The sequence below is a fragment of the Pleurodeles waltl genome, chromosome 1_1, assembly GCF_031143425.1.
Source record: "Pleurodeles waltl isolate 20211129_DDA chromosome 1_1, aPleWal1.hap1.20221129, whole genome shotgun sequence".
Classification (NCBI taxonomy): domain Eukaryota; kingdom Metazoa; phylum Chordata; class Amphibia; order Caudata; family Salamandridae; genus Pleurodeles; species Pleurodeles waltl.
The window spans coordinates 22,958,618-22,984,099 of NC_090436.1; the positions used below are offsets into that span (position 1 = coordinate 22,958,618).

General features: G+C 49.0%; 1 protein-coding gene across 1 annotated transcript in view; it reads right to left on the reverse strand.

Moving 5' to 3' along the window:
* The window catches only part of LOC138255715 (uncharacterized), a 359,027-nt gene that overhangs the window by 178,976 nt on the left and 154,569 nt on the right, over window positions 1-25,482 (reverse strand). Inside the window, exon 6 of the mRNA XM_069205843.1 lies at window positions 21,045-21,152. Within this exon, the coding sequence (XP_069061944.1) occupies window positions 21,045-21,152 (108 nt within the window). The remainder of the gene's footprint in view (window positions 1-21,044; window positions 21,153-25,482) is intronic.

Below are 25,482 nucleotides of genomic sequence, written 5' to 3' on the forward strand. Positions count from 1 at the left end.
TGGAGGGTCAGGGGTCAGCTCTGAGAGCAGAGCCCCCCATGAATGACCTTGGTGAGACCATTTCTGGGTTGGGGGGAATCCAGGCTCTGTCAGATGGGCAGAGGTCAGGAGACCTGCGCCAGCCAGACTCTTGTGTGGTCCTTCGGGACAGTGTGTCCCTTGAGGGGGGTAAGTGTGCCCCCCTGGAAGTCCTGGTGTGCCAGGCAATGGTTCAACCGCAGGGTGGTGACTCTGGGTTGAATGATCAGGTTCAGGGGGTAAACTCTGACCTGATGGGGGGTAAGTGTGCTCCCAAGGAAGTCCTGGTGTGCCAGGCAATGGTTCAACCGCAGGGTGGTGACTCTGGGTTGAATGATCAGGTTCAGGGGGTAAACTCTGACCTGATGGGGGGTAAGTGTGCTCCCAAGGAAGTCCTGGTGTGCCAGGCAATGGTTCAACCGCAGGGTGGTGACTCTGGGTTGAATGATCAGGTTCAGGGGGTAAACTCTGACCTGATGGGGGGTAAGTGTGCTCCCAAGGAAGTCCTGGTGTGCCAGGCAGTGGTTCAACCGCAGGGTGGTGACCCTGGGTTGGATGACCAGGTTCAGAGGGTAAACTCTGACCTGGTAGGGGGTAGGTATGCCCCCCAGGAAGTCCTGGTTTGCCAGGCAGTGATCCAGTCTGTGGGTACAGACCCTGGATTGGGAGGCCAGGTTAAGGGTGTCCCCCCTGACCTGGAGGAAGGGGCTACTGCTAACAGTGCCCCTACCATGTTGTCTTCTGGGGGGGTCGCTCCTAGTTGGGTGGTTCAGGACCCCAGAAGAGAGGGCAGGGGGAGGGAAGCCTCACCCCTGGCCCTGGTCCAACCTGAAGGTACAGACCCCAGGTTGGAGGATCAGTTGCAGGTTAACATCCCTGCACTGATGGAAGAATTGTGCAGGACTGCTTCTACAAGCACCCTGACAGTTTTTTACTCTGGGGGTACCGCTTCTGCAGGGAGGGTACAGAGCCCCAGAGGGGAGGACCAGGGTCAGGTTGTCATCCCTGACCTGGTGGAAGAGAGAGTGGTCAAAGGGTGCCAGGCACCTGGGGCTACCACCCCCCACTCTCCACAGTCACAGTGGTTAGAGAGGCCTGAGGTCGGGCTCTCATCCCTGACAGTTGTCTGGGGCCACTGTGGCTTGCTGTCCTGGTGGACAGAGTTGCCCCTGGGGGGGGGAGGACGAGAGTCACACCCCGGGGGTGGAGTGGGCAACACCACTGTGTTGGCCCTGGTGGTACTATCTGCCCATTGCAATACATCTGTGAGCAAAGTAAAGTTAGGTGTTGCACAGATGGTGTCTGTAGATGTGGAGAAGGGTTCCCCATGGGTTAGCTTAGTGGGCCCTGAGAGTATGGACAGAGGGATCCAACTGGAGTCAGGAAGGCGTAGAACTGGAACATGCCCCTGCTGTTGTGGGCCTGGGTCCCTGTTCTATCGCCCCAATCAGGGAAGTACATCAAGGTATTGATTGTTCTCCCCTGGCTTTAGGCTGGTAGGGGGTCGTGTTGGACTTTTGCTTATGCAGGGTCATCCCCAGACCTTTTCGCCTCCTGCCTCCTAATTTTTTCTGACATGTTGCTGTTGGCTTTTCAACTCTGAGCACTTTACCACTGCTAACCAGTGCTAAAGTGCATATGCTCTCCTGTTTAAATTGTATGTAAGTGGTTTATCCATGATTGGCATATTTGATTTACTAGTAAGTCCCTAGTAAGGTGCACTAGAGGTGCCAGGGCCTGTAAATCAAATGCTACTAGTGGGCCTGCAGCACTGGTTGTGCCACCCACATAAGTAGCTCTGTAATCATGTCTCAGACCTGCCCCTGCAGTGTCTGTATGTGTATTTTTACACTGTAAATTCGACTTGGCAAGTGTACCCACTTGCCAGGCCTAAACCTTCCCTTTCCTTACATGTAAGGCACCCCTAAGGTAGGCCCTAGGTAGCCCCAAGGGCAGGGTGCAGTGTATGGATAAGGTAGGACATATAGTAATGTGGTTTATATGTCCTGACAGTGAAATACTGCCAATTTCGTTTTCACTGTTGCAAGGTCTGTCTCTCTCTCATAGGATAATATGGGGGCTACCTTTAAATATGATTAAAGTGTAGATTCCCCTAGAGAGTAGATGGACATGTGGAGTTTGGGATCCCTGAACTCACAATTTAAAAATACATCTTTTAGTAAAGTTGATTTTAAGATTGTGAGTTTGGAAATGCCACTTTTAGAAAGTGAGCATTTTCTTGCTTAAACCATTCTGTGACTCTGCCTTGTTTGTGGATTCCCTGTCTGGGTCAGTTTGACAGTTGGGTTGTTTTTCACCTCACACCAGACAGTGACACAAAGGGAGCTGGGGTGTGATCTGCATTCCTGATTAGCCATCTCTGCTAGGAGGGAGGGGTGGAGTGGTCACTCTCATCTGAAAGGACTGTGCCTGCCTCTGACAATGCTGTCTCCAGCCCCCTGGTGTGTGTCTGAGGCCTTGCCTGGGCAAGGCAGGATTTCACAAGAAGGTGTGAGTCCCCTTTGAAGGAAGGTGACTTCAAAGACTAAAATGGGTATAAGAAGGGCACCCAAACTTACAAACTTTAGAAACACTTCTGGAATCAAGGGGAACCTCTGCCTGGAGAAGAGCTGATCGCTGAGGAACAAGTGCTGCCCTGCCTGTGACTGTGCTTTGTGGAGCTTTCCTGCAGTGCTGCTTCTGCCTGAGTAAGAGGGCAAAGACTGGACTTTGTGTGCCTTCCATCTTGAAGAAGAAATCTCCAAGGGCTTGATGTAGAGCTTGCCTCCTGTTGTTGAAGTCTCAGGGATAGCAAAGACTTCTTCCTGCCAGCACCTGGAGTCTCTGGAGAGACCCCTACTCTGCTCTGTGGTGCCCTTCCAGTTCCTGGGACCCTGAAAGGAGAGGCTGGCAGCCTAAGGACAAAAATACACGCACCGAGCGCCGTGCGGAGAAAAGATCGACGCGAATCCGATCGCGGCTGAGAAAACGACGCGACGCCGGCTCCGCAGCTGAGAAACGACGCCGCAGGAAACGCGACCGAAGAATCGACGCCCGGAGCAGGAGAAACGACGCGCAGCATCGCTGACGAAGGCTGAGAGATCGCAACCTGCGCCGCGGGACTTTCGGACCGTCGTGTGGCTGGCTTTTTCAACGCGCACCGCCGTGCCGAGTTGTTTTCGACGCACACAGCCGTGCAGGGTTACTTTCGACGCACACCGCCCGTGCGGGGTTATTTTTGACGCAAACCAGGTACATTTTTCATGCTAGCAGCGCTAGTGTGGTGTTACAACTACCTAAAGACTCTTTTTATTTTAAACCTTAAAAAAATCATAACTTGACTTGTGTATGTTGGATTTTTGTCGTTTTGGTCTTGTTTTGTCTAGATAAATATTTCCTATTTTTCTAAACTGGTGTTGTGTCATTTTGTAGTGTTTTCATTAAGTTACTGTGTGTGTTGGTACAAATACTTTACGCCCAGCACTCTGAGGTTAAGCCTACTGCTCTGCCAAGCTACCAAGGGGGTAAGCAGGGGTTAGCTGAGGGTGATTCTCTTTTATCCTAACTAGAGTGAGGGTCCTTGCTTGAACAGGGGGTAACCTGACTGTCAACCAAAGACCCCATTTCTAACACTCACCCTATACCCAGGGCAGATGAGCTCATAGATACACTGGCATCTGCCAAGTATCTAAGCACTTTTGATTTGACTGCAGGGTATTGGCAGATCAAATTATCAGAAGATGCTAAACCTAAAACTGCATTTTCAACCATTGGAGGCCATTACCAGTTCACAGTAATGCCTTTTGGATTGAAAAATGCACCTGCCACTTTTCAGAGGTTGGTGAACACAGTCCTGCAAGGGCTGGAAGCTTTCAGTGCAGCATATTTGGACGATATAGCTGTCTTTAGCTCCAGCTAGGATGATCACCTGGTCCACCTATGGAAAGTTTTGGAGGCCCTGCAAAAGGTAGGCCTCACTATCAAGGCTTCAAAGTGCCAGATAGGGCAGGGAAAGGTGGTTTATCTGGGGCACCTTGTTGGTGGGGAACAGATTGCACCACTACAGGGGAAAATCCAAACAATTATTGATTGGGTTCCCCCTACTACTCGGACTCAGGTAAGAGCCTTCCTAGGCCTCACTGGGTATTACAGGAGGTTCATTAAGAACCATGGCTCCATTGCAGCCCCTCTTAATGACCTCACATCCAAGAAAATTCCTAAAAAGGTATTGTGGACAGCAAACTGTCAGAAAGCTTTTGAGGAGCTGAAGCAGGCCATGTGCTCTGCACCTGTCCTGAAAAGCCCTTGTTACTCTAAAAAATTCTATGTCCAAACTGATGCATCTGAATTAGGAGTAGGGGCAGTCCCATCACAACTTAATTCTGAGGGCCAGGATCAACCTGTTGCTTTTATTAGTAGGAGGTTGACCCCTAGAGAAAAGCGTTGGTCTGCCATAGAGAGGGAGGCCTTTGCTGTGGTCTGGGCACTGAAGAAGTTGAGGCCATACCTGTTTGGCACTCACTTCATTGTTCAGACAGACCACAAACCTCTACTTTGGCTAAAACAAATGAAAGGTGAAAATCCTAAATTGTTGAGGTGGTCCATATCCCTACAGGGAATGGACTATACAGTGGAACATAGACCTGGGAGTAGCCACTCCAATGCAGATGGACTCTCCAGATATTTCCACTTAGACAATGAAGACCCATCAGGGAATGACTAGTCTTATTGTCCTTCGTTTGGGGGGGGGGTTGTGTAGGAAAGTACCATCTTGCCTGGCATGTTACCCCCATTTTTCACTGTATATATGTTGTTTTAGTTGTATGTGTCACTGGGACCCTGCCAGCCAGGGCACCAGTGCTCATAAGTGTGCCTGAATGTGTTACCTGTGTAGTGACTAACTGTCTCACTGAGGCTCTGCTATCCAGAACCTCAGTGGTTATGCTCTCTCATTTCTTTCAAATTGTCACTAACAGGCTAGTGACCAATTTTACCAATTTACATTGGCTTACTGGAACACCCTTATAATTCCCTAGTATATGGTACTAAGGTACCCAGGGTATTGGGGTTCCAGGAGATCCCTATGGGCTGCAGCATTTCTTTTACCACCCATAGGGAGCTCTGACAATTCTTACACAGGCCTGCCACTGCAGCCTGAGTGAAATAACGTCCACGTTATTTCACAGCCATTTTACACTGCACTTAAGTAACTTATAAGTCACCTATATGTCTAACCTTTACCTGGTAAAGGTTAGGTGCAAAGTTACTTAGTGTGAGGACACCCTGGCACTAGTCAAGGTGCCCCCACATTGTTCAGGGCCAATTCCCCGGACTTTGTGAGTGCGGGGACACCATTACACGCGTGCACTACATATAGGTCACTACCTATATGTAGCTTCACAATGGTAACTCCGAATATGGCCATGTAACATGTCTATGATCATGGAATTGCCCCCTCTATGCCATCCTGGCATAGTTGGCACAATCCCATGATCCCAGTGGTCTGTAGCACAGACCCTGGTACTGCCAAACTGCCTTTCCTGGGGTTTCACTGCAGCTGCTGCTGCTGCCAACCCCTCAGACAGGTTTCTGCCCTCCTGGGGTCCAGCCAGGCTTGGCCCAGGATGGCAGAACAAAGGACTTCCTCTGAGAGAGGGTGTTACACCCTCTCCCTTTGGAAAATGGTGTGAAGGCAGGGGAGGAGTAGCCTCCCCCAGCCTCTGGAAATGCTTTCATGGGCACACATGGTGCCCATTTCTGCATAAGCCAGTCTACACCGGTCCAGGGACCCCTTAGCCCTGCTCTGGCGCAAAACTGGACAAAGGAAAGGGGAGTGACCACTCCCCTGACCTGCACCTCCCCTGGGAGGTGTCCAGAGCTCCTCCAGTGTGCTCCAGACCTCTGCCATCTTGGAAACAGAGGTGCTGCTGGCACACTGGACTGCTCTGAGTGGCCAGTGCCACCAGGTGACGTCAGAGACTCCTTCTGATAGGCTCCTTCAGGTGTTGCTAGCCTATCCTCTCTCCTAAGTAGCCAAACCCTCTTTTCTGGCTATTTAGGGTCTCTGCTTTGGGGAATTCCTTAGATAACGAATGCAAGAGCTCATCAGAGTTCCTCTGCATCTCTCTCTTCACCTTCTGCCAAGGAATCAACTGCTGACCGCGCTGGAAGCCTGCAAAACTGCAACAAAGTAGCTAAGACGACTACTGCAACTCTGTAACGCTGATCCTGCCGCCTTCTCGACTGTTTTCCTGGTGGTGCATGCTGTGGGGGTAGTCTGCCTCCTCTCTGCACTAGAAGCTCCGAAGAAATCTCCAGTGGGTCGACGGAATCGTCCCCCTGCAACCGCAGGCACCAAAGAACTGCATCACCGGTCCCATGGGTCTCCTCTCAGCACGACGAGCGAGGTCCCTTGAATCCAGCAACTCTGTCCAAGTGACTCCCACAGTCCAGTGACTCTTCAGTCCAAGTTTGGTGGAGGTAAGTCCTTGCCTCCCCACGCCAGACTGCATTGCTGGGAACTGCGACTTTTGCAGCTACTCCGGCCTCCGTGCACTTCCGGTGGAAATCCTTTGTGCACAGTCCAGCCTGGGTCCATGGCACTCTAACCTGCATTGCACGACTTCCTAAGTTGTCCTCCGGCGACGTGGGACTCCTTTGTGCGACTTCGGGTGAGCACCATTTCACGCATCCTCGTAGTGCCTGTTTCTGGCACTTCTGCGGGTGCTGCCTGCTGCTGAGAGGGCTCCTTGTCTTGCTCGACGTCCCCCCTGTCCCCAGACGCAATTGGCGACATCCTGGTCCCTCCTGGGCCACAGCAGCATCCAAAAACCCTTACCGCACGATTTGCAGCTGGCAAGGCTTGTTGGTGGTCTTTCGGCGGGAAAACACTTCTGCACGACTCTCCATGGCGTGGGGGATCCGTCCTCCAAAGGGGAAGTCTCTAGCCCTTGTCGTTCCTGCAGAATCCTCAGCTTCTACTGTCCAGTAGCAGCTTCTTTTCACCCACAGCTGGCATTTCCTGGGCATCTGCCCATCTCCGACTTGCTTGTAACTTTTGGACTTGGTCCCCTTGTTCCACAGGTACCCTCGACTGGAAATCCACTGTTGTTGCATTGTTGGTTTGTGTCTTTCCTGCAGAATTCCCCTATCACGACTTCTATGTCCTTTGGGGAACTTTAGTGCACTTTGCACTCACTTTTCAGGGTCTTGGGGTGGGCTATTTTTCTAACCCTTACTATTTTCTAATAGTCCCAGCGACCCTCTACAAGGTCACATAGGTTTGGGGTCCATTCGTGGTTCGCTTTCCACTTTTGGAGTATATGGTTTGTGTTGCCCCTATCCCTATGTGTCCCCATTGCATCCTATTGTAACTATACATTGTTTGCACTGTTTTCTAAGACTATACTGCATATTTTTGGTATTGTGTACATATATCTTGTGTATATTTGCTATCCTCATACTGAGGGTACACTCTGAGATACTTTGGCATATTGTCATAAAAATAAAGTACCTTTATTTTTAGTATATCTGTGTATTGTGTTTTCTTATGATATTGTGCAAGTGATACTAGTGGTACTGTAGGAGCTTCACTCGTCTCCTAGTTCAGCCTAAGCTGCTCTGCTAAGCTACCATTATCTATCAGCCTATGCTGCTAGACACCCTATACACTAATAAGGGATAACTGGGCCTGGTGCAAGGTGTAAGTACCCCTTGGTACTCACTACAAGCCAGTCCAGCCTCCTACACCCCCCACATAATTCTTAATATCCTGTCCCCTTACTTGTCTCTGCAAAAAACACCTACTTCGCATTTCACCTGCTACTCTGTCCTACACCATCTCAGCCCCATCTCCATTTTCCTTCCCCTTGTGCACCTCTTCCCTCACATTCGGGCCTGTTTGTTATGTTTATGCACGGCTTAGTTGTGGCACCAGAATCACGTTTATAACTCACATGCTGAAATGCATCTTCTTCCTGTTGCAGCAGTTGTGCCAAGGCAGGAAAGAGACTGGCAAGAGAGTGACCTGTACCCACAATAGCAAAAGCATGTTGTGTATGTAGGCGATGAACTGGTAACATCTAATGCTTCGTTACCGTGAGTATGGCTCCTCACTCCTAAACGCCTATGCTTCCATTACCAGGAGCATGGGTGCTCACTCTTTATCATCTATGCTTCCATTATTGGGGGTACCACCTTCTCACTCCTTACCGCCTCTGCTTCATTTACTAGCAGTATGGATACTCACTCCTTACCACCTATGCATCTATAATCAGGAGTTCGGCTACTCACTCCTCACCACCTATGTTTAAATTACTGAGAATATGGCTACTCATTCCATACCACCTATTGTTCCAATATCGGTAGTATAGCTCACCAACTATTCTTCCATTACCAGGAGTACAGCTACTCACTCCTCACCAACTATCGTTCTATAACCAGGAGTATGCTACTCGCTCATCAGCACCTATCCTTCTATAACCAGGAGTATGGCTACTCGCTCCTCAGCACCTATCCTTCTATAACCAGGAGTATGGCTACTCACTGCTTACCACCTATCCTTCTATAATCAGGAGTACTCTACTCACTCAGTGTAGGAGGCTGGCCTGGTTTGTAGTGGCTACCTATGGTTCTTACACCTTAACCTTAACTTTCCCAGAACACACAAGAACACCAGAAAGGCGATTATGCAAGAACCAGAAGAGACTGCAAGACACCAATGATGGATTCCTGGACCTGAAGACCTGGGGAAGAAGGGGACCAAGTCCAAAAAGGACTGAAGAGTTCTGGGAGAACAGGAGCTCCTGCTTACCCAGATGAAGGTGCAAAAGAAGAACCACCGGTGAAGAACAACAGTCAGTACTGCACCCAAGAAGATGGATGTGGGTTCCTGGTTGGTGCAGAAGATGTCCCACACTGGATGGATGATAGCAGTCTGGTTTGCATTGCTGGATTCCGCCAACAAGCGTTGGCACATGCAAAGCTCGCACGTTGGAGAAAATGACACTGCCTGGGACCCTACCCAGGAAGGGGAGTCAGTGGGGGCTTTCAGCAACTCAGAGAGCCCTCAGAAGACCAGGCAGCTCACACAGGAGTCCCACAGCACGGGACAAAGAAGGTGCAAAAGGAGCACTACAACAAAGGGTCCCACGCCACCGGAGAATCACACAGGAAACTGTGTGTCTCAGGGGGCCAGAGCTGCATGGTGCATGAAGAACTTCGTGGACGGATGCCAACAAGCCTTGGCAACTGCAAAACATGCAGTGCACAGGGGTACTGTGGGAAGGCAAGCTCTTACCTCCACCAATGCTGGACAGTTGGACATCAGGACCGTTGGGATCACTTCAGTCCCCCATCTGTGATGCTGGAGCCATGCAACTCGTCAGGAGAGGGGACCCATGCTGCCAGTCGTTGATGCAGAGAGGTGCCTGCTGAACCAGGGGAGTGACTCCTTCACTCCAAGGGAGATTCCTTTGTTCTTCTGGTGCAGGCTGAAGACATGCTGTCCTCTGAGGATGCACGATCCGTGAAACAGTTTCAGTTGCTGGCTGGAGCTGAAGATACAATGGCCCTCATTACAACCCTGGCGGTTGGTGTTAAAGCGGCGGTAAAACCGGCAACAGGCCGGCGGTAAAAAAAATGGAGTCACGACAGTGGCGGAACCCGCCAACATAGACAGCCACTTTAACACTCCGACCGTCACGGCGGTAGAAACAAACAGCATGGTGATCACCGCCAACAGACAGGCGGAAGACAAAGTACCGCCCACAGTATCATGAGAGGCCAATCCGCCACCTTTTCCAGGGCGGATTCAATGCGAACAAAAACACGGCGGAAACAAGACTTGGAAGGGAAAACGCTCACCTCTACACACCCAACGAGGAACCAGGACACCATGGAGCCGGAACTCCATATTCTACCTGCCATTGTCCTCCTGCTCCTCTACCAGGAGCACGAATGCCGGCGGCGAAGACCACGGTGAGTACTGCGGCTACGACACAGGGGAGGGGGAAGGGAAAAGAGAGTGACACACACACGCAACACGCAAAACCCCCACCCCCACCCTCACCCACTACAACACACACATAAATACATGTTGATACATTACATTTACACCTCCCAAACCCCCCTGGAAGAACGCAAGGACAAAAGGAAATGAGTTGAACGATTGTGATAAATAAAAATCCATTACCCAAAAATAAATATACACTATTAACAAATATATACACCAAGAATTCAAGTCCATGTACTGCACCTACATAGCCCGTGGACCACTGGGCCCAAAATGCATGGGCGAGACCCACACAAGATACCCGATCAAAACGGAGAGAACACTGCAGGGGCGTCAGATCGAAATTAAACAGGCACCTCAGGGGGAAGGGAAGGGGTGCACCTCAGCCGGATGAGTGCACGACACCAGCTCCTTGAGGGGGCTCCATGCCCATTGATGTATCCTGGGGAGTGCAAAGCCACAGTCTCACAAGTCTCTCCAGTGGGTGGTTTGCCCACTGCTTTATCCTGGGGAGTGCAAAGCCACAGTCTCTCAAGTCTTTTCAGTGGGTGGTTTTCCCACTGCTTTATCCTGGGGAGTGCAAAGCCACAGTCTCTCAAGTCTTTTCAGTGGGTGGTTTGCCCACTGCTTTATCCTGGGGAGTGAAAGCCAAGGTCTCTCAAATGGATGCCTTTCTCAACTGGTTTTAGAGGGGGCTTTGTGCCCAGAGTGCTTCATCCTGCCAAGGACTGAGGTAGTGGAAGTAACACTCCACTGACGGTGGGCCTACATGGAAGCTGTCCAGGCCCCTGGAACTGACCACCAGCTTCGTACGACTGACCACTGGGGATGGCAGCCATGTCTGCGGTGGTGCCACTGGCACATGATGTGGCGTGGCCGCTGGCGGTGTTTACAGCGATCTCAGTAGCGGCGGTGCTTGCAGCGCTCATTGGCCTGCGGTGCTGGTGGGTGACTCAGTGAGCGTGCTGCTGGCGGCGGTGTCCTGGGCAGCGGTCCTGGTGGGTGGTTCAGTGAGCGCGCTGGTGGCGGCGGTGTCCTGGGCAGCGGTGCTGGTGGCGGTGGTGTCCTGGGAAGCGGTGCTGGTGGCGGTCTTGTCCGCCGCGCAGGTTGGCGGCGACTTCCCTTTCTTTCTCTGCCCCTTCCTCATCTTGAATGGTGGCGCAGATGTCTTGCCACTCCCAACTGTAGTCCTGGGAGAACCCTTGGTGGCAGGTGTTTTGCCCTTCTCCCTCGGGGCTGTGGCCAACTTCTTATGTTTCTGAGGTGGGGGACTGTCCGAGGCCTGGCTCCTTGCACACTGGCTGCCCTGCACTCCAGAAGCCGGTTACTGCTGGCACCACTGTTCCTGGTGATGTGGTGGCTGAGGTGCTGGGTTGGGACCTGGAAAGGCGTGCCCTAGGGGAAGGAAGGGAAGGTGAGGGGAAGAGGTCAAGGTTTGACAGGTAAAGTTTTTTAGACACACTGGGACGGGTAGATGGAGGGGGTTTGGGAGTGGAGGAAGAGGTAGTGGCTGTAGGAGGTGTTCGTTTGCTGACTTTGGGTGAAGGTGCATGGGCTGGAGGCTGTCGTGAGGTGGATGGCTGTTGGGTGGGTGTGTGACTGCGTTTGTGTACTTTGGGAGGAGGGCTCACAGACACACTGGTAGAGGACACAGGGGATGTGTGAATGGTATTGGGGTGGTGAGTGCAAGTGAGCGGTGTGTGGTGATGAGCCGGGCTGGTCATCTAGATCCAGATGGACAGAGCTGCTGTCATCACTTTGGGCCTCTCCTGTGGGTGGAGTGGACATGTCTGGAACCTCCTGTATGGTGACATTGGGTAGGGGTCCTGCAGGGGTGTAAAGGCATAGTTTTAGTATCTGTGTGTGCCATGGTGTGCAGTGGGTTGGTGACCCTGTACCACAGTGCTTGCATTCCTGTGTTCTTGGGTGCTGTCCCACTGCTTTGACCCTGTCCACGATTCTGCGCCATAGCTCCATCTTCCTAGCTATGGTGGTGTGCTGCACCTGTGATCCGAATAGCTGTGGCTCTACCCGGATGATTTCCTCCACCATGACCCTGAGCTCCTCCTCAGAGTACCTGGGGTGTTTTTGCGGTGCCATGGTGTGGTGTGGGTGATGTGGAGGTGGTGTGTGTTGTGATGTGTGGGGTGATGTTTAGGGGTGTGTGCTGTTTTGTGCGTGGATGTGTATGTGTGATGGTGTTGTGTGCCTCTGTATGCTGGTGTTGTCTTTGGTGTGCTGTGCCTCTGGCCTTCATCAAAATTTTAGGTAGTAAGGGTATATGGGTGATGTGGGCAGGTGTTTTATATTGTATTGGGTGTGTGGGAGTGGTGTGTGTACGTGTATCAGGTGTGTGTATTTAGAATTGCCCACTGTGGTTGTGTTTTGTAAAAGTGTGTGTATTTTGAGCGCGGCGGTGTGTACCGCCAATGGTTTACTGCGGTTGAAAGACCGCCGTGTGGATTCGTAGGTGTGATAGTGTGGACGTATTCCTGTTGGCGTGATGGTGTTGGTTTTGTTATCGCCAGTTTATCACTGACCTTTGGTGTGGCGGGCTTGTGTGGGTGTCTAGATTTTGGTGGATTCCGAGCTGTGGGTCCTAATAGCTGTGGCGGAATTCCGCGGCCGCGGCGGTGTGTTGGCGGTCTTCTGCAGGGCGGTAAGCGGCAATTACCGCCAATGTTGTAATGAGCGCCAATGTTGCAGAAGTTGTCTTTGCTTCTTTGTTGCAGTTTGTAGAGTTCCTGGATGGTCCAGATGCAGTTTCTTTGGTAAGAAGGTGAAGTAAAGGATGCAGAGGAATCCTGCTGGAGTCTTGCAATCCAAATCTGAAGAACCATCCAAGAGACAGACCCTAACTAGCCCGGAAAGTGGGATTGGTCAGCTACACAGGTAAGCACTTATCAGGGTAGGGCTCTGATGTCACCTGCTGCCACTGGCCACTCAGATGCTCCCAGAGTACCCTGCCAACTTGGAATCCAAGATGGCAAAACCCAGGGACCCTCTGGAGGAGCTCTGAGCACCACCCCTGGGGTGGTGATGGACAGGGGAGTGGTCACTCCCCTTTCCTTTGTCCAGTTTCGTGCCGGAGCAGGGACTGTGGGTCCCTGAACCGGTGTAGACTGGACTATGCAAGGAGGGCGCCATCTGTGCATTTCCAGTGGCTTTGGGAGGGGTAACCCTCCCAAGCCTGTAACACCTATTTCCAAAGGTAGAGGGTGTAACACCCCTCTCCCAAAGGAAATCCTTTTTTCTGCCTTCCTGTGTTTGAGCTGCTCAAGCAATAGGAGGGCAGAAACCTGTTGAGAGGTGGCAGCAGCTGGGGCTGCCTGGAAAACCAATGGCAATACTGGGAGTCCTCTAAGGAGCCCCCAGAGTGCATGGAATCATACAACCAATGTTTGCAAAAGCATTGGGGTATGATTCCAGCATGCTTAATACCAAAGATGCCTATGTTCGGAGTTACCATAATGTAGCTGAACATATGTAATGACCTATGTCAAGTATACATGTAAAATGGCGTCCCTGCACTCACGAAGTCTGGGAAAATAGTCCTGAGATCGTGGGGGCACCTCTGGTAGTGCAGGGATGCCCTCACACACAGGTACTCTGCACCCTGCCCTAAGGGCTGAAGGGGCTGCAGTTTAAATGGCAGTGAAAGGGTGCATGCACCTTTTCAAACAGGCTGCAATGGTAGACCTGCAGTAGCCTTTGCATGGGCTCCCTATGGGTGGCAAAAGAAATGCTGCAGCCCATAGAGATCCCCTGGAACCCTAATGCCCAGGGTACCTAGGTACCATATACTAAGGAATTACAAGGGTTTTCCAGTGTGCCAATCAGAATTGGTAAAATTAGTCACTAGCCTGCTGCGACAATTTTAAAAGCAGAGAGAGCATAAACACTGAGGATCTGGTTAGCAGAGCCTCAGTGATACAGTCAGGCACCACACAGGGAACACATACATGGCACACTTTATGAGCACTGATGTCCTCGCTAGCAGGATCCCAGTGACCCAGGCAAAAACAAACATACATCCAAGTAAAAATGGGGGTAACATGCCAGGCAAGATGATACTATCCTACACAACCCCCCCCCCCCCCAAACGAGGAACAATAAGGCTAACCTTGCCCAGATGAGTCTTCATTGTCTAGGTGGAAATATCTGGAGAGTCCTTCTGCATTGGAGTGGGTACTCCCAGGTCTTTGTTCCACTGTATAGACCATTCCCTGTAGGGATATGGACCACCTCAACAATTTAGGGTTTTTACCTTTCATTTGTTTTAGCCAAAGTAGAGGTTTGTGGTCTGTCTGAACAATAATGTGAGTACCAAACAGGTATGGTCTCAACTTTTTCAGTGCCCAGACCACAGCAAAGGCCTCCCTCTCTATGGCAGACCAACACCTTTCTCCAGGGGTCAACCTCCTGCTGATAAAAGCAACAGGTTGATCCTGGCCCTCAGTATTAAGCTGTGATAGCACTACCCCAACCCCCAATTCAGAAGCATCAGTCTGGACAATGATTTTTTTGGAGTAGCAAGGGCCTTTTAGGACAGGTGCAGAGCACATGGCCTGTTTGAGCTCATCAAAAGCTTTTTGACAGCTGGCTGTCCACAATACCTTTTTAGGCATCTTTTTACTAGTGAGGTCATTAAGAGGAGCTGCAATGGAGCCATAATTCTTGATAAATCTCCTATAGTACCCTGTGAGGCCTAAAAAGGCTCTCACCTGGGTTTGAGTTGTAGGGGGAGCCATTCCATAATGGTCTGGATCTTCCCCTGCACTGGTGCAAACTGTTATCCACCTACCAGGTGGCCCAGATAAACCATGTTCCCCTGCCCTATCTGGCACTTAGAGGCCCTGCAAAATGCACGCCTCACTATCAAGGCCTCAAACACTTTCCACAGGTGGACCAGGTGATCATCCCAGGTGGAGCTAAAGACAGCTATCTCATCTAGATATGCTGCACTAAAAGCTTCCAACCCTTGCAGGACTGTGTTCACCAGCCTTTGAGAAGTGACAGGTGCAGTGATCAGACCAAAGGGCATCACAGTGAATTGATAGTGCCCTCCAATGGTTGAGAATGCAGTTTTAGGTTTTGCATCTTCTGATAACTTAATCTGCCAATAACCTGCAGTTAAATCACAAGTGCTTAGATACTTGGCAGAAGCCAGTGTATCTATCAGATCATCTGCCCTGGGTATAGGGTGAGCATCTCTCGTGGTTACTTGGTTGAGCCCCCTATAGTCAACACAAAACCTCATCTCTCTTTTACCATCCCTCCTGTGAGGTTTTGGAACAAGTACCACTGGGCTAGCCCATGGCCTTTCTGAAGGCTCAATCACACCTAAGTCTAACATTTTCTGAACCTCTTGTTTAATGCAGTCCCTGGCATGGTCAGGCTGTCTATGAATCTTACTTTTGACAGGCAAACTGTCTCCAGTATTGATTGTATGCTCACACCAAGTAGTGGTACCTGGTATCAATTGGAAGAGTTCAGAAAACTGACTTAAAAGATTTACACAGTTATCTTTCTGCTCAGCAGTAAGACAATCTGCCAGTACTACTCCCTCCACTAAGCCAACAGCTTCAGTGGTGGAAAAGAGATCAGGGAGAGGGTCACTCTCTTCTTCCTGTCCCTCATCAGTTTCCATGAGCAGGGTGAGATCAGCCATGTCATAGTAGGGTTTTAGGCGGTTGACATGGAGCACCCTAAGGTGACTCCTGGAAGTGCCTAGGTCTACCAAGTAGGTAACCTCACCCTTTAGTTCTACACAGGCTCCAATACCCACACCTTCTGTCCTGGGTGGTACTGGGTCAGGACAGCCTTCTGGTCATGCCATTGCTTTTGCAGCTCCTGGCTGGCCTGAAGGTTTTTACTGGCCTTTTTCATGTACTCAGCCATTCTTGATCTGAGTCCAAGTACATAGTCCACAATGTCCTGTTTAGGAGCTTTTAAAGGTTATTCCCAACCCTCCTTAACAAGTGCAAGGGGACCTCTCACAGGGTGCCCAAAGAGGAGTCCAAAGGGGCTAAAGCCCACTCCTTTCTGGGGTACCTCCCTGTAAGCAACAATGAGGCAAGGTAACAGGACATCCCATCTCCTTCTGAGTTTTTCAGGGAGTCCCATTATCATACCTTTGAGAGTTTTATTAAACCTCTCAACCAGACCATTTGTTTGTGGATGATAAGGAGTAGTGGACTTTTATGTTACACCACACTCCTTCCACGTTGCTTTGAGGTTGGCAGACATGAAGTTACTACCTCTGTCTGACACCACTTCCTTAAGAAAGCCCACTCTGGAAAAGATTCAGAGGAGGGCCTTTGCCACTGCAGGAGCTGTAGTGGTCCCTAAGGGGATGGCTTCAGGGTACCTACTGGCATAGTCCACTACCACCAGGATAAACCTATTGCCTGAAGCTGTTGGAGGGTCAAGGTGGCCAACTATGTCAACCCCTACCGTTTCAAAGGGCACCCTTTGGAGTGCCACCAGTCTTGACACTGGCTTGGCAGATCACACAAGAGTGACAAAACTCTTTGGTGTCCTCTGACATATGAGGTCAGTGAAACAGGGGAACAAGCCTGTCCCAAGTTTTACTTTGGCCCAAATGCCCAGCCAAAGGAATGTCATGTGCCAAGGTAAGAAGAAACTCTCTGTATTGCAAAGGGATGACCAATCTCCTGGCAGCTCCAGGTTTAGGGTCCCTTGATTCAGTATACAGGAGGTTGTCTTCCAAATACACCTTATGGCTATCAATGACATCCCCATTCTGCTGTTTGACAGCTTGCTGTCTCAAACCCTCTAGTGTGGGGCAGGTCTGCTGTGCCACACGCAGCTCTTCCCTAGCAGGACCCCTGCACCCAAAAGCTCAGCAGTGTCTGCTGCCAGCTCATCTGGTGTTGTTTCTGCACAGGGAGTTGACTCCTCCTCCTCAAAGGGGGAATCATCAGTGGAGGGAGGGATAGTGGATAATTTTTTACCCATTATACCCCTACTTTTAGGAAGCTCTTGGTCCATTGTTCCAGGATCCAGGTTTCCCAGTCCTCTTTGCTTCTTGGCCTGAGCCCTTTTTAAAGCAACGATGTACCCAGGAATGCCCAACATGGCAGCATGGGCCTCCAACTCCACTTCACCTCAAGCTGAAATCTCCAAGTCGTTCCCTAGCAGACATTCTACAGGTAGGTCTGTGGATACCACAACTTTCTTTGTATTAGTAACCCCCCCCCACCAGTTGAGATCAACAACAGCCATGGGGTGGCTTACAGTGTTGTTATGGGTGTCAGTCACTGATACTGGTACTAATGACCAAGTAGGTGTTGCTCAGGGGCCACCAGTTTTTCAGTCACCAGTGTGACACTGTCACCTGTGTCCCGGTAGGCCTCAACCTGCACACCATATATTAGGGGTTGTTGCTTGTACTTATCCATATTAAGGGGACAAGCAACAAGGGTGGCAAGGTCAATGCCCCCATCAGACTAAAACAGCCTCAGTGGTTTCCCTAACTAAACCAACCTCCACTACATTTCCCAGAGAGAGCCCTGCTACACCATTGGATTGACTATTGGTAGTGTTATTTTTCCCACCACCACTGCTGTTGCTAGGGGCACTAGTTGACGCAGTGGGGGTTGTGGTGGTGGGAGTGCTTGCCCATAGAAAAGCACCAAGCCTATCTCCTGCCCAATGGCCTTTGGTCCTACAAATATAGCACCAAGGCATTTTATTCTGATGGTGTGAAGAGGATTTAGGCCCACCCCCAGAAGGTTTTTGTGGGCCTGATGAAGACTCTTTGTTTTTATCTTTGTCCCCACCCCACTCCTCCTCAGCACCTGTCCTTCTATAACAATGAGTATGCTACTCGCTCCTCAGCCCCTATCCTTCTGTAACCAGGAGTATGCTACTCACTCCTCAGCACCTATCCTTTCTATAACCAGGAGTACAGCTACTCGCTCCTCAGCATCTATCTTTCAATAACCAGGAGTACGCTACTCACTCCTCAGCACCTATCCTTTCTATAACCAGGAGTACAGCTACTCCCTGATTGTCACCTGTCATTCTATAACCAGGAGTACGGCTACTTGCTACTAACCTCCTGTCCTTCGATAACCAGGAGGATGCTACTCGCTCCTCAGCCCCTATCCTTTTATAACCAAGAGTATGGCTTCTCACTCAACACCTATGCTTCTATAGCCGGGAGTACGGTTACTCAATCCTTCTATAACCAGGCTTTCGGGTACTTGCTCCTGAGCACCTATGCTTTCATTGCTGGTAGTACGGCTACTTGACCCTTACCACCTATCCTTATATAACCAGGAGTACGGCTACTCACTCCTTATCACCTATCCTTCTATAACCAGGAATACGGCTGCACGTTCCTCGGCACCTATCTTTCTATAACCAGGAGTACGGCTACTCGCTCCTTAGTACCTATTCTTCTATAACCAGGAGTATGCTACTTGCTCCTCAGCACCTATCCTTCTATAACCAGGAGTATGGCTACTCGCTCCTCAGCACCTGTCCTTCTATAACCAGGATTATGGGTACTCACATCTTACCACCTATCCTTCTATAACCCGGAGTATGGCTACTCACTCCTGAAGCACCTTTCTTTATATAACCAGGAGTACGGTTACTCAATCCTTCTATAACCAGGAGTATGGCTACTCATTCCTAAGCTCCTATGCTTTAATTGCTAGGAGTATTGCTACTCACTTCTTACCACCTATCCTTCTATAACCCAGAGTATGGCTACTCAATCCTTCTATAACCAGGAGTACGGCTACTTATTCCTAAGCTCCTATGATTTTATTGCTAGGAGTATGGCTACTCACTTCTTACCACCTATCCTTCTATAACCCGGCGTACGGCTACTCACTCCTGACCACCTAGCCTTCTATAACCAGGAGTACGGTTACTCAATCCTTCTATAACCAGGAATACGGCTACTCGCTCCTGAGCACCTATGCTTCCATTGCCAGGAGTATGGCTGTCTTCTCTTTAACAATCCTAAATAAAGTATATGATTTTAGTCTATATTTTGATTTTTCCTACACAAACATGTTACACCAGTGTATGCTGTGGTACTAGCATGCTTGTATTAAGGGTAACAGGAGGGTAGACCCTCTGGTCTCTCTACCCCCACACATCATTAACAGGACTGGAGATGGATGTCAGCCAGGGGTCGGCAAGTGACTGTCTCCACCCAGCTCCACCTGCCTTTCAAATGTACGAGCCGCTTCTGAAATGTTTCCAGAAGAAAGGTCCAGTCTCACAATTCTAAACGTATATATACATATTTGCTAGTGAAATTGTTTAACGCAAATCTGCTACTATATATTCTGAAGCAGTTAACTAAAAACAAACGTTCTACAAAAAGAAGACGAAAGTTTATAACTCTTCGTCTAGAGCAGCGGTTCCTAACTTGGGGTCCGAGATCCCCGAGGGCCAGTGACACCTACTCAGGAGGTTGCCAACTGCTTAGAAAATTAACTCAGTAAATATTAACGGATTACTAAAATGCAATAAATAAATAAGCAAAATGTGAAAATAAAAATGTTAAAACGTTCTGTAAATGGTAATGAATTTGAAATTGGAGGCTAAAAACTAAGTGGGTGTCCTCGGATTGATCGGGGGGGGAGCCCTGCAGGTGCATCAACAGAACATAGTGTGGACGATGGGAGGCCTCCATTGAATTTACAAAAGCTCCAACCTTACCATCAGGATTTGGATAATGATTTTTTGTGTGAATTAAATATGATGTTAGCATTGATGCATTTGTTTGATGATTGCTTGTTTCCCTATTTGTAGGTGTTGTTTCCCAGTTCAAATCACTGAAATTGGACTGAAATCTGAGGCTGCGGTCCCCAGATTACAGTAAAGACTCAGGAGGGGTCCCCGGATTCCAATAATTAAATGGGGGTCCCCGGATTCCAAGAATTCAGTGAGGGTCCCCGGATTGCAATAATTCAATGGGGGTCCCCGGATTCCAATAATTCAATGGGGGTCCCCGGATTCCAATAATTAAATGGGGGTCCCCGGATTCCAATAATTCAGTGAGGGTCCCCGGATTCCAATAATTCAATGGGGGTCCCCGGATTCCAATAATTCAGTGAGGGTCCCCGGATTCCAATAATTCAATGGGGGTCCCCGGATTCCAATAATTCAGTGAGGGTCCCCGGATTCCAATAATTCAGTGAGGGTCCCCGGATTCCAATAATTAAATGGGGGCCCCTGGATTCCAGCAATGATTAAGGGGTGGCCCACAGAAGTCAAAAGGTTAAGAACCCTGGCCTAGTGGTTTCAGAACAATGAAAGACCAAAAATGGGATAAAAGAAGAACGCAAATAAAGTTCAGAATCCTAAAATGTATTTACTCATTAAAGCCTCATGTTTTTCTTTATTTGTGGAAACATAGGCATTTGTAATTTTTGTTTTCAATTCACAAATAGTGTTGGTGGATTAGGAAATGGGAAGAGAAGGGGGAGGGCGAGTGGGCGTGGCGTGTTAGAAGGGATCCAGGGTGGGAGTGGACAATGCAGATGTGGACAGGGTGTGAACATGAACAGGGCCATGACAGAATGGACAATGGGCTGAGTGTTTGGGGGTGACTGTGAAGATGGGGTGAGAGTGTGGATGGAGACTGATTTTGGATGGAGGACAGCGTGACTGGCACAATGGAGTTGGTCAGTGGGGGCAGGGAGGGGAGGTCTGAGAGCAAGTGAGGATTGGGCAGTGTCATATAGGATCAGAATTCCTCTGAGCAGACTGCATGTGCATTTTATAAAAGGTTATACAACTTTGCTGTAGTTTTTTCTAGCACCTACATAGATTTTCCTACTGCCAGAGTTCTTATTATTTTTTTTTTTACTCATCTGAAAATGATGGCTCCAAAAAATGTAGAAGCCACGCAGTTTTTGACCTGAAAACAAAATCTCATGAGGGACATGATCAGCCTGGATCTTTGCAAGGTCCCACGGGATATGGGAACATTATAAATAAACATCTACAATAAAAACCCTACCTTTCGTCTTGGAGGAGTCAGGTCTTGTTATGATGAACAGCAAAACTTCGAAAGAGAGACTTATGGCCAACACTGTGCCAACCGGAGTCAGATCAACACTCTTCCAGTCTGTAAAAGAAAGTACAGCGGTAAGCAAAGACGGTTCCTGTTAAACTAAGGGCTTCATTTAAGGTTTGGGGGATGGGTTACTCCGTCAGATGCGTGCCTGATATCCTGTCCACAGGATTACGATTTCCATAGGATATAATGGGATTAATATTTTGGCGGAAGGGATATCCTCCACGTTTGTGACTGAGTAACCCCATCCACCAAACTCTAAATCAGGCCCTAAGTTATCCAGCACACAACGCATTACTCAGAAGTAGCACTGGTTTCAACTCGTATACGGTGTAGCCATACTACGCCAACTACTATATTGTGGCCTGTAACGGGGAAGCATTCTGCAGCACACATAGAAAGAGGAAGACACCCCTTCCTTCAGAAAAACAATTGTGCCAATAATGCAGACACCCTTGCACCATGGTACAAGGGTGCCCACGTTGGTGCTGGGCACCAATTTGTGAGCCAGCGCAGGCAGAAAGGACAGGACTGCACCGTATTTTGAGAATACAGTGCATTCCTGACCTTTCCTTTTGGCGCAAGGCAGCGCAGCAGGAAGCCTTGCGATGCTGCCCTGCGCCAAAATGTTGTAAATAAGCCCCCCAAAATCTAGACCCATATTTTTGGGATTTTGGCGCAGGGCAGCGCAGTAAGTCACCTTGCTGTGCTTCATGCATCAAACAGAAAGGGCAGGAATGCGCCATGGTTGTGCAATAAGGTACATTCCTGTCCTTTCCCACTGCGCTGGTGCCATTTTAGCTGCCTAGCACCAACGCAGACATCCTTGCACAATGGCACAAGGGTGTCTGTGCTGTAGGCAGGCTTGTTTTTGCACAGGAAAGGGCATCTTCCTGCATAGAAAGAAGAAAAATGAGGAGAAACAGTGATATTTCTCCTTGTGCCTCACCTCGGGAGGCGTAAGGTTTTTGCGCATCCCCAGGCTTACAAGGTCTTGCAAATCTGAAGATGCATCAAAATCCATGGGTGTTGGGTGGGAACACCCATCCCAACACCCATGGAGCACCTCCCTTGCGCTGAGTAAAGCAACACAGTGAGTTACTCAGCCTTGCGTTACTCCGTATCTAGGCCATTCAAACCCATCAAAGATGCTTTGAGTGACCTCATGATATGATGTAAAGGTTTGTGCCACCGTCACAAAGCGTGACGTAATGGCAGAGCAAGCGGCTTGTAAATATGTCCCTAGTATTCACCAGAAAAGATCCTGAGAACCTTTCCCAACCTGAATCTGCAACACTGGTTAGCTCTAGCACTTGTAATGGGTCTCTCAGAGGTGTCTACTCTAAGTACCAGCCAGGACCCCTTCAGTGGCACTGAGCTGCCGTTCCATGCTCTCCTTTTCATTTTGAGTTGCTTTTCATGGCCTCATAAATATGGAGTAAGGCAAGGCAGTGCTAATCGATGCGTTGCCTTACTCTGAGCTCAGGAGGTGCTCCTTGGGCACTGCGGTGAGTGTTCTCACACTACACCCATAGATTTTGTCACTTCCCCAGATTTACAAATCTATGTAAATCTGGGGTAGAGCCAAAACCTTATGCCTCCTGCGGTGAGGCTTAATGAGGAGAAATATTTGTTCTCCTCGTTTTTTGCTCTTTCTATGTGTGCGGCATTCTGAAGCACACATAGAAAGAGGAGAACACCTCCCTGGATTGTTCTTGTGCAGGAAGGTACCCCTTGCACCAGGGTGTAAGGGTGCCGGCATTTGCGCTAGACTGCTGAAAGGGTGATAGTGCAGGGGGAAAGGACTGGACGCACCGTATTGCATTAATATGATGCATTCCTGCCCTTTCAGTTTGGCATAGGGCAGCGCAGCAAGGTGAATTGCTGTGCTGCCCTATGCCAGTTCCCTATAAATGAGAGCCCAGGTTCTTACCAGAGGAGAAGCATTGCTTCGACCTCCTGCCACCACCACCACCAGCCATCAATGCTAATGTATCAATACTTGGCCATCTCCTTTGTTTCAATGTCAAATTGACTAATTTAAAACCTACTAGTGCGGCCATGCTGAATGACACGATGGTCTAACCTGACAAGTAAGACGAGTCGACAACAAACCGTTCGCGGTGCACTCAGGTTTGAAGAGCATCGAAAGAACATCTTGAGCTAGTGTTGTCTTAGAAGATCTGATCCTCTGCCTCAATATTTTGGCTGGGACATCAGCACTCACTACTCAATACTGCTGCAGGCCAACAATGACAAACAATTAACTGGTCAGACAATCTGCTCTTGTTACATAACGCAGTCTAATAAGTGCATAGGAGTCTCCACATGTGCAAAGGGATCACAAGGGGGGAGGAGGAAGGCCATGCCCACATGTATTGAAAAGCAGATGGAAGGCCTAAATAGAGACAAGGGTGTTATGTTATGTTGTCTGTACTCTAAAAAATCTCTTGGATTTTTCTTTGAGATTCTCATTTGTCACATGATATATTGTTATTGGTTCCAGGAGGAAACCTTGAAGTTAACACTATTGAAGCATGACACAAGTATGATTCCCTCTTCCAAGAATTCTCATTTTTGCACTATGTTAAATCTTAGATGCTGTTGCTCCCTGCTTCTGTATAGCACGACTCACCCAAGAAGGTACGCTGGCACTGAAGCAGGAGCTGTCTGGGCCGAGCGTGGGCTAAGTGAAGAGCTCCTTGTGGAATTCAACAACAGAGGAAGTTGCTCTGATGTGCATGGGCAGCCCATTCCAGGAGTGACATAGGAGAAGGCGTGACTACTGTATCTAGTTTTGTGTATGCGGAGTGTGTGTGTGTGAACAAGGTCCCTGGCTGAGCAGAGGTATCTGATAGGTGTGTGGAAGTATATTTGTCCAGGTTTGTGTAAGGCTTTGTATGTGTAGGTGAGGAATTTGAAGAGTGCTCATTAGTGGATTGGGAGCTAGTGTATCTCTTTGAGGGTCAGGGTGATGTATGTGCGGGGCTGAAGGCGAGCCAGGCCGCTGTGTTTTGTCTGGAGTCTTCTGGACAGTTGAGCACTGATTCCAGCATAAAGTATGTTGCCGTAGTCCAGCCTGCTGGTGGCATTTGGGTGATGGTTCTGCAAGTGTTGATGGGGAGCCATATGTAGAACTTTTTGAGCATCCTGAGTGTGTGGAAGCAGAAGACGGACACTGTGTTCACTTGGTCAGTCATGCAGGGCTGGCTGTAGTGCTGGTGGTGCCCACAGAGACAATCTTTCACTACTACCCTCCAACGGTGACCCTCATCTCTCCATAGCACGTTTCTCACATATATTTCATTTGCTTTATAGCGCTACTCATACCATTGTAGCGTGTCAGAGTCCTTTATCTTACACGCATTATACAGAGGCAATTAACCTTATATATGTAAATTAATGAATAGGAAATGTTACATAAGACAATAAGCACTACAGTGTGTAGGAGTCACATGACATCCATAGTGGTAGACAGTAAATTGAGTGTTTGGTCAGCAGAAGCACAAACTCAGAATTTAAAATGTAATACAATGGTTGGGTTTGGCTTTACTAATAAGAATTTATCTCTACCCAAACAACTCTGTTTAGCAACATTAGGATAATGAAAGAGTGGGAAAAATACATAACGTTTTAACCTGTACTTTGCAGTTCACATGCAACTCTTTGAGGCCAGTCCATATCTCACTGTGCTATATTAGAATTGTAACTTATGAACTGCTAGTAAAAAAAAAATGGATCTTTGCGCTAAAGCAATAACCCACTCGGCTAACTACTGAAAATACAATTCTGCGTGATCTGCATGGTACATGTTCAATGCAACAGGTACATTAACCCTCTGCACTACATTTGGTGAAACAAAACTGCCACTAGAGAAAAATCCAGTCTCTCCAGAAGGCACATTAATCCACAGAGTTATATTGATATTTTTAATGGTGCCCGAAAATTGCTGGACACAGGGCACTGGTCGCATCTCCCAATAACCAAGCCTGCAGTCATGGTCAGTTCGCTGGGAGGGGTGTGGGTCTTGCATATCAAATCCAGACTAACTGGTTTTGCCAATGCTTGTTTAGTATTTGCTTTCACTCATGCATTCTATTTTTACGTCTGGCTTTAGCCAAGACCTTTTGATTTTTTAAATAAAATATATGTATAATATACTTATTTAATTGGGCTTTCAGCCAGCCCTCTTCATCCATTGGTCTGTTGGTGTGTCATTCAGGTTTTGTTTCTGCCCACTACAGCATACGGCATGGGGGAGAGGGCCTGCCCACTTCAGCCACTGGATACCTTCACTTTGAGTGACTGCATTTTGTATGTGTGTCTAGAGCTAGAAGTAGAAGCAGGACGCTTTCTACCAGCTCTCCACAGCTTAGGACAC